This window comes from Brachypodium distachyon, chromosome 4 (assembly GCF_000005505.3).
Source record: "Brachypodium distachyon strain Bd21 chromosome 4, Brachypodium_distachyon_v3.0, whole genome shotgun sequence".
Taxonomy (NCBI): domain Eukaryota; kingdom Viridiplantae; phylum Streptophyta; class Magnoliopsida; order Poales; family Poaceae; genus Brachypodium; species Brachypodium distachyon.
This window is the reverse complement of record NC_016134.3, coordinates 12,330,112-12,340,219: the sequence shown is the minus strand read 5'-3', so window position 1 is coordinate 12,340,219 and position 10,108 is coordinate 12,330,112. Positions and strand designations below refer to the sequence as shown.

The window sequence follows — 10,108 nt, the reverse complement described above, 5'->3', positions numbered from 1 at the left end:
ACTAGAGGAGTGGGCGGGCATTGAGCCAATACAGCCGCCTGTTAAAAAATTTACGGTAAGGGTTCACGTGCATTAATTTGTTTTCTGCGTTAATTATGACACTCATGATCCATATAGACTCACGTCCTGTCTTATATGATAACAGGAAAATGCCCACAAATGGGAGGAGAGCAAGAGGTCAGAAACATCCGCCGACTCCGTGCAGACAAAGAGGTGGGAGTCGGCCGTGACCGCCGGCTTGCAAAAGGCAGAGCACACGGGCCGTGTTCTAGGGGAAGGTGAAGGGGCCTGCTGGGATGATTATTTCCCGCCTGCTCTGAAGCGAAGCAGGGTCCAGAAAAAGCTCTTCGCTTCTGCTGAAATAATAGAACAAGCTAAGGCGGAGGCGCGAGAGCAGGCATCTATGGTGTGTCAAGAGGTGTAAAGAGAATATGCAGTGCAAGCCATCCATCATTTGGTGTCGGCATTGGCCAAAGACCACCCCGCCCTTGACGCCATACTCGGGGGAGGAATGGAAGGTTTGAGGAACCTCCTTCCTCCTCTTCCCCCGCGAAAGAGCACCCCGCTGAAGAGCAGCGTCGCCTCCGACACACATATGGAAGACGATGACACATACACCCCAGGTTACAGCCCGACTCCTAGCATGGACAACCCCCCCCCCCCACTAGCCAACCGGACCCAAGCGAGGGCATCCGGGATAACGATCCGGGTCCGAGCGACAACATCCTTGTAAGCATACTTTTCAAATTCTTTTTCACTCCTTACCTTCATGAATAAAGATCTTACACACATATGTCTTCTTCCTGTTACGCGCAGGCACCGGTGAAGTGTCGTATCCACGTAGACAAGCCTGGGAAGCCTGTAGGCGCCATTGGCCGCCTGATGCCCAGACAATCACTGCCACTGGTGCACGGCATTCTTATGAACGACACATAAGTGAGTGAGATGGTGGACTCCGTCGTCGACGACCATCGTGATTATGCTATCCCGCTACCTCCGGAGGAAGGCATGGATATCCTAGGCGGTTGTCCAAACTACCGAATTATGTAGCCTAGGAGCTTGGTATCTCTTTACAACCAGCGCCGGCCCTCTATAACTCCATCTCCCTCCGCCCACAAAGGTACTTCTCAATCGCCGCTCGGCCTTTCCCCTAGGATACTTCCTCCTATTGATGCCGGCGGAGATGAAGTGCGGGCAATGTCGATACCTCCACAGCTCAAAGATAGCCAGACCACAGGGTCGGCACAGGCTAGAAGCGTCCCTCCTACCTTCTCTCTCTTGGTTGCCGCTGAGTCCATGGGTGGCCGCAAGATTGATGAAAATGACAAGGCAGAGGAGCAAAAGGCATGGGACAATAAGAGTAGGCATAAAAAGAGGGGGCGCGACGGCAAGACCATCTAGGACTCCTCCAATGTCAATCAAGATGAGATGCACTATGCGCCTGACAAAACTGGAGTCTGGGAAGACAATAGGCCTAACATTCTCATGAAGAACCCCCGTCAAGGCCAGAGATTCGAAGGAGTATCCTATTTCGTGGCTAGAGAGTTTGACCGTGTGCTTATTTACTATCCTGGAAGACCGATGGTCACCGAATATTCCCTGTGTGCCGTGTCTAGAGTGATGCAAGAGCTTCATCAGTTCTACATGCAAGCATCAGCTGGTTCTCAACAGCATGCCCAACAAATCAATGTTCGAATCCCACGAGACTATGGCTTCTTTGACCAAGAAATTGGGAACATTCAAGAACGTCCTATCACCTTTGGTATGGAGTTCAACGAACTGTTCCACCTCTTCAACCGCCAAAAGCTTGATATCGACCTCTTAAGGCTGTGGTCTGCCTACCAAATAAGGGAAATGCGTCGAATGGAGGTCAAAAAAGTAGCCATTCTAGACCCCGCGATGTTCAACTACGGTGACATCGGTCTTGAGCCAGAAAAGGATCTCTCAAGAACCCTGGCATCTAAATACTTGGTGGCATGTTTGGAGAAATACGCGAACCACGACTTTATCCTCTTCTTCCTTAATTTGGAGTAAGTTGAATTTGTATATATGGAACCGTTTGTTTTTTCTAAGTCAGTCTTTCTTATACACCCTTAGATACTAAAGTTTGTTTCTTTTGAAAACAAAGACCATTGGGTGACACTACTCATTTGTTTGCCTTGGTCCGCGGTGTACTACTTCGATTCACTACTTCCGAAGAAGGTTGTTCGAGGTCGGTATTGGAAACCCATCAAATCACTAATTAACACTGCCTGGAAAGTGGCCACCAAGGGAAAACTAGCTGGTAAAGGCTATAAAGACGAGCCTCACCACAATCACAGGTTCCCTTGCCAGCAACAGCCGGCCGGCAGTATGTACTGTGGCTACTACTGTTGTCACATCCTTATGGAGAATGCCAGCATGTTCAAGCCCGAGTGGAAGGGGTCAATCACGGCTGTGGAAGAGTACTGGCGGCCCCGAATGACAATGGCACACCGACCTAAATGGGTCGTGTATAACATTCAAAGTGAGTTCGCCCATGACATCAACAATGAGGTCATCAAGCTTAGTGGGGACTTCTACGAACGCGTGGAACAAGTGGTGACTAGAGTTCACCCACAACAATAGCTTCAAACTTGAAATGAGATACATTTGTATTGTTTATATGCTTTTATGAAATTTTGACACTTTGTAATCAATGTCATGAAGTGAGATACATTTGTATTCTTTATATGCTTTAAATGATGTGGCTGTGTATTTTTCTGTGATGTGCTGTGATGTGCTGTGCTGTGTATTCAAATATATATTTTCTGTGTATTTTCTATAGTTGTAATTATTTTTTTAATTACTGCAAATGTATCAGTGTCGGTCGCTCATCCGACACTGATGTGGCAAAGCGACCGTTACTGACGTACCATCATCAGTAACGGTTTCTGCGACCGTTACGAATATACATATCATCGGTAATGGTCAGGTCGGGCCGCTCGCCACTGATGATATGTATATCAGTAATGGTCGCAGAGACTGTTACGGTCGGAGCGACCGTTACTGATGATACTCATCATCAGTAACACGAAGTTAGTAACGGCGGCCCTGACCGTTACTGATGCTATTTTTTGACCATTACTGATAAGCCTTTCTATAGTAGTGGATGAACCTCCCGAAAATCCGGAAGTACTGCGGGTCGCGCTCTGCGCCGACGGGGAGAACTCGCGTCGGCCCGTGCTCATCATGCTTGGTGGCGAGCACCAAGACCAGCTTCTCCAACCCCTCGCCGTTGTACCCGGGGGAGAAGAAGGCGAACTTGGCCCGCATCTCTTCATCCTTCCGAGCTTGCTCCGTCAGCTCCTTCTTGCTGGCCTTCTCACATTTCTCTCCCTTGCTGGTGCTCCCCTTGGGTTGGTTTTGGCCCTTGGAAGACATCGGCGGGAGTGGGGGAATGACTTTGGCTGGAGTTGGGTGCGGATAGCTTGGGAGGCAATGGCGGAAGTAGGAAACAGTGGGGAGTGCCCGCTGCCAGCCTCAGATATAGATCGGGACTAGCGGGCTGCAACGGACACCCCCACGATCAGCAATAAAGTGCCCTAAAGAATCGAGAAATAAGATGGTGGTGCGCGACGTGGCCTTAACTCTCTGGCGATTATGAGAGATAAGGCATGAGATCGTGTGCCCGACCGTTTCGCTCGGGAGAGTGGAACTATAAATGCGGCCCATAAGGCCGGGTACCGGGATACTCCTCCCGGGACCCATGCGCCGGATAGGGCGTAGCCCGGCAACCGACCAAGGATAGCACTCACCGGGGCCTCAAGGCTGCCGGCCCACGCCCGGGGGCTACTGTCGTACCAGTGGCACACAGGGTCCCACTGATACGGGCACGTGGGCTGCGAGTGACAAAGCCCTGCCAGGTTGGCTTCCCGAGAACGATAGGCCCGGGAAGCTCACCCCAAGGAGACGGTCGTTGGCAAAAGACAAAGCCAAGGGCCGGAACAGGAGAAGCACCCGCTTCGGTGGGTACCCGGGAACTTTGGTCTCGGGAAGTGGAAGGAACGCTGCCACGGTAACTGGCCGGGTGCGCCTGCCGGGAAGGGGCACCCAGCAACCCGCGTTCAGGCATGCAGGTGGGGCCCGCCGAACAGTGAAGACAGGACGAGACAGCGGAGGCAGTGCATTTAATGCACCGACAGGAGTAACATCAGCAGGGCTAGTCTTGCTCAGGAAGGCTAGGGCGTCTACCCTATAATCCATTCTTATCTACCGTGTACAGTGGCCTGGGCGCTGCATGGCGCCCAGCGTGGATCAATAGTAGTGTAATTCTTGTGGGGGTGACACGCGTATAGGAAACGTGTCGCGCTTCATGTATCAGCACCTATGGTATCCCCTCGTCTATAAAAGGAGGACAAATGCCACCGGTCAAAGGGTCCCAATTCGGGTCACAGTTAGTAGTAGCAAGGAGTATTGCTCCTATCCACAAAAAAATCTCTTAGGAGAACAACTAGCTTCTCCAGGAACTCCCCGGGGCAACCTGTAAAACACACACATTCCCGTCAATACAACACAGAGCAGTACGTAGGGTGTTACACCTCCGAGTGGCCCGAACCTGGGTAAACTCACGCGTCGACACTTCGTGTCTTTCGTCATGCCGGCGATCGTCGGAGCAATCGCCTCACCCTCCAACGAACCAAAAAGGGGGTGCTCGCATCCCCGGTGCCGAACTCGGCAAAAATAAACACTTTTGTCCACGAACTCGGAAAACACACACTTAACCCCTAAACTGGGACAACTGTGTCACTTTAGTCCAAATACGGTTGGGCGAGGCTTAAACACACCACGTGGGCACCACTTCGGCTTCGGCGAACCCTTCACCGGCGTCCTCTCGTCAAAATTGAGCGTTGTGGGCTTGATAGCAACCTTAGGCGAGGCAGCGGCAGCAACGGTGAGGTTCTTAGGGGCCCAAGATTCCCGTCTGGGCGCGGCCGCCTTGCCCCTCACCGGCGGCTCGGGCATGGTGATTTTGCAAAAAACAGAATCTTGAGAAAATCGTTTAGCAGCCCGTGGTCCTGCCCGAAGCCGACGTGGTGGCCACGTGGCATGTTTAAGCCTCGCAGAATCGTTCTTGCACTAAAGTGACACGGTAGTCCTATTTTAAGGGTTTAAGTGTGCGTTTTCCGAGTTCGTGGATTAAAGTGTTTATTTTTGCTGAGTTCATGGACTAGTGGTGTATTTTTCTCGTTCTGAAATATATTTTTACGGTATATCTTGATTATACGCCTGCGTTGTGGAGTACTTGAGTATGAATACGATGCATGTGTGATTCGCTACGTATGAATTGCATCGAAGGCCGCAGGGTTGACGTACACGGTCCTTCCGGTACGTACATCCTATTATTAACCTGACACAATCGATGCGATCTCGAGTTGTACCTGGACCAATTATATCTCTATTTACTATATAGCCTGCACATGTAATGTACATGTCCTTGGCCGGCGTACGCGTCCCGTACACTGATTATACATGCATCCTCCGTACAAACGATCCGCGTACGAGCGAGTATATATATTCGGGCCCTCCATGTAAACTCTGAGACTAGACTGAGTCGTGGATGGAGCTCGATCGGGCATGTGTTGGATCCTGACAAACGTATAGCTAGATCGGCTGATCGATCGTGTAAAAACAGCCCCAAAAACAAAGACACGTTGCAACCATGTTCTTTCTCGATCTAGCTAGCTCTGCAGGCAAACACCTTAATTGGGTGTCCAGTTCGTGTCCACTTACGCGCGTACCGTCCAAATGAAGTTAAGAAGATGTATATATATATATGTGTGTGTGTGTGTGTGTGTCTCTCTCTCTATATATATATATATGATGAGCAAGAGCGAGTGGAGGAAGGCGGTGCTGCCGTACGCGGCGGCCATGGCGATCCAGGCCATCTACACGGGCCTGTTCGTGGTCTCCAAGGCCGCCTTCGACGCCACCGCCGTCTTCATCTTCTACCGCCTCGCCGCCGCCGGCGCCCTCCTCCTCCCCCTCGCCCTCTTCTTCTCTTGTCGATCTCCATCTCCACCAGAAAAAACAAGGATGACGCCGCGGCTGCTGTGCAAGCTCTTCCTGTGCGCGCTGCTGGGGAACACATTCACGCTCAACGTGTACAACGCGAGCCTGAAGCACACGTCGGCCACCGTGGGGTCGGCGGCCATAGACTCCATGCCCGTCTTCACGTTCCTCATCGCGGTGGCCATGGGGATGGAGAAGGTTGGGAAACTCAGGAGCCGGTCGGCGGTCGGGAAGCTCGCGGGCGTCGCGCTCTGCGTCGCAAGAGTCCTCGTCATCGCATTGTACGCCGGACCGACGGCCCTAAGCCCGCTCACCAGACATCCTGTCTTCGTCTCCAACGCTCATCATCCAGCGTCGTCTGCTGGCGCCGTTTGGATCAGAGGCACCTTCCTTCTCCTCCTCGCCTGTGCAACCTGGTCTCTCTGGATTGTCCTGCAGGTAATTACGTGCTAGCTGATGTGATGCAAATTTATGTATGCCATGCATCCAGCATCCCCTGCTGATGTGAGTGATTAATTAATTGATGATTGCATGCATGCATGCAGGTACCGTTGCTTAAAGAATACCCCAACAAGCTGATGGCCACGGCGATGCAGTGCATGTTTGCTGCGGTGCAGTCCTTGGTCGTGGCGGTTGTGGTCGAGAGGGACTTGTCCAAATGGAAGCTTGGCCTCGACATTGGCCTCCTTGCCATCCTCTACTCGGTCAGCACTCCATTAATTCATCCTATCTTGTTTAATTTCGTTTCCAACTATATATACCTACTTTTCTTCAATTACTGTAGAAATTATACATTACTCACATGCAGTACGTACCCATCATTAGTTCATTTTTTTTCCGCAGGCTTTCTTGGGTACAGGTGCGTTGATGTACCTGCAGGCATGGTGCGCGGAGATGAAAGGACCGGTGTTCGTTGCTATGTGGAACCCAATGGCCTTGGTATTCACCATCTTTTGCTCATCCTTCTTCCTAGGAGAATCTGTCCACCTCGGAAGGTAATGATCATTGGCCGGATAACCACACATAATATAAGCAACATGTACATAAAACTACTCCCTTGAAAAAAAAAACTACTTTCACGAAAGAACGAACAACATGCATATGCATGCGTGCTGATTTCTTTGTTAATTCCAGCGACCAAATAATATAGTAGGGGCAGAAATATTATAACCATAATCCTGAGCTAATTATACCATGCATGCGGTGAAATTAATTAGAATTATTGAAAAAATATACCTTGGTGCTCGTTGTTTTGCAGTATATTGGGTGGAATTCTACTGGTTGGTGGCCTTTACAGCGTGTTGTGGGGTAAAAGCAAGGAGAAGGAAACTAAGATAACACCAGTGGCACCAGAAGAAGAAAGTCAAGAAGGAACGACGACAGGACAGAAAGACCAAGAAGAGGAACTAACATCACAAGTATAAAGCTCAGAGCAGATCTATATATGCATGTCAAATATGCCCTTAGAGTAGTAAACTATTTTTAAATATTAATTACTACCTCCGGTTGGAATTACTTGTCGAAATATTACATGTATCTAGACACCTTTTAAACATATATACATCCATATTTGGGCAAATTTGAGACAAGTAATATGGATTCGGAGGGAGTACTGTACTCTAAACAGGCCACTGCCCACTTGTAACATGTTTGTCAAATATTCATGTGAGTGTACTAAACTATTTTTAAAATAGAGTGGTTCTACTATCTCTCTCTATCAATCGATGCACAAACACCTATGCATGTGTTATGTGTTGTATCAAAACGAATATTACATAGTTCAGAGTTCCAAGTTTGTGGAGCAAAACATATCTAGAGCATGGACGAAGTATAAAGACATCAAGAACTAGCGAGCATTTGCCATGGCACTACTAACCTAATCGACATTCTTTGGGTATTTATTTTTACGATAAAAAACTAGTATTGCCTCGGTTCCTAAATACAAATGTTCTAACTTTGACTTAACTAAGTCAAACTTGTTCAAATTTGACCAAGTCTAAATAAAAATATACTAATCTTTACAATATCAAATAAATATAATACAATGATATATATCATAATGGATTTATTAAAACTAATGTAGAGTTGTACATGTTCGTCAATTGTACTATAAACTTGACTCATTTTTTGAAAATTCAATTTAAAAAAAAACTCACATTTTGGGGCTAGGGTTTCACAAAAAACACAATCGGATGGGAATTCGCATCAGTTTGCCACACCTTCGGGATTAAAAAAAATTTCACTTGACCCAAACCTTCCGAATTAAGCACTTTGACAGAAACCGACGAGGTTGGCCCACACGTAAGATCCTACATGGTAGTAATATTTGCCCACCCAAGTTTTTCACCCAGCCCCTTCAGCTTTTCTATATTGGCAACCCTATCCCCATCCCCTTCTTCCATGATGATGTTTCGCCCTACGCCCGGCCCGAACTAGCCACATGCACCCCCAATGAGTCTTTATTAGTGATGCCACCCAAATTTAACTACAAAGTATGTAGAATCCCTATGGGAACTAACAAAGGAAATGTGCATGAAAAATTGCAAACCTTAATACGTACTAGTGCGCTGAACACCAAGTTCTCACTCGTTAACTCCAAATGAGTGAAATGCACTTTTGATTTACGCCATGGTGATATTTTGATCCTCACACCTGAACTAGACAGGTATATCACTGGGACCACCCAAATTTAAATAAAAAGTATGGAGAATCCTTTGAGAACGAACATAAGAACACCTGCACAAAAAATTGAAAGTATATGGTAAATACATGACTGATTTCATAATTTTCTATTGTCAGGAAAGTTTTCTCTAGCAGGGGCATGGAGAAACAAATCTTAAATAATATGCTTTAGTAGGAGAACTAGTTTCACTATCGTCAAAAAGAAAATGGAAATCTGCTATATCAGGAGCATAGCTGAAGTATGAAACCAAGTCTTGACTAGTGATGATCACCCGAATTTAAAAGCATATGCGAGCGAATATAAAAACACTTGCACAAAATCAGGAATAAATGGTGAATACAATGGCATGTTTCATAATTTTTGTCCAAGAAAGAAAACAAAGAAATTTCTAGAAGGCAGCGGATAGTCATATTGGTTGTTTTAACTTGTGAGTGGGAAGACAAGGGACTCGGAGAACATTTAATAATGCTTTAGGAGAAGAACTGTTTTCACTATCATCATGAGAAAAGGGAAAATTTGCGCAAAAAAATATGAGAAAAGGGAAACATGATATAGCAGGATATAATGTACTGGAAGTTGCTAAATTGATATGGTATAGCAAGATAGAAGTTCCAGTATAGATATGCACTTACCAGATTTATGTACAGAATAAAAGATGCACAAGGCCCTCATCCATACGGCAGCAATTTTGGATGTGTGGAGAGAGTTGAGCTCTTCGTTAAAAATCCATGTAAGACCAAATTATTTAAATTGTGCAAACCTAATCTTCCAGTGTTTGGTTCCGATCACCAGGTTGTAAAATATTTAGTCTCATCCAAAAGTTGATTAGCCTGGTGCTATTATACTTGCGATCTTCAGGAAACAATGACGAATAAGAGAAACATTGTTGCTGATGGATAAAAAAAGTTGGATATCTGAGAAACCGGTGAGCAGGGATGACGTGTGCATGGGATTACCCTATTGGCGAAAATTGGTGCTTGGATATCGAATATTCCACGTAGGTCCCGGGTCCCTTGGGGGACCAAATCGAGTCCATAGTCTGGCAGATTGTTCGGACAGGGTGGGCTCCTTCCTATTAGTATCCTTGTTTGGGCCTACTCGTACATGGATCGTATGTGGTCCAGCAACCCATGCGTCAGGAGCCATTAAATGATACAGGAGTGAAAATGGCCCAGGTTGTTGTGTAGATATTCGGCCATTTGATCATTGGGGGTTTCCAGAGATAGGCCATGTTTTGTTTGCGCGTTGTTTGACAGTTATTTTGGCCCAGATTGGTGATAAAGATGCTGTACCAAATTGTTTGAATTTGTCAATGGTTTTTGACATTTTTGCATGAACTCAAATTTAGTGTAAAGATGACCAGCTGCAGAAATTTAGCGGCTGCTTCTTAGCCAT

General features: G+C 47.1%; 1 protein-coding gene across 1 annotated transcript; it reads left to right on the top strand.

The window, feature by feature from the left end:
• The first annotated feature begins 5,874 nt into the window (after positions 1-5,874).
• On the top strand, positions 5,875-7,029 carry LOC100844492 (WAT1-related protein At5g64700). Its single transcript, XM_024455079.1, has 3 exons — positions 5,875-6,468; positions 6,576-6,734; positions 6,874-7,029. Exons 1-3 carry the CDS (start codon positions 5,890-5,892, stop codon positions 7,027-7,029), a joined length of 894 nt encoding a protein of 297 aa, XP_024310847.1. The 5' UTR covers positions 5,875-5,889.
• Positions 7,030-10,108: the final 3,079 nt, after the last annotated feature.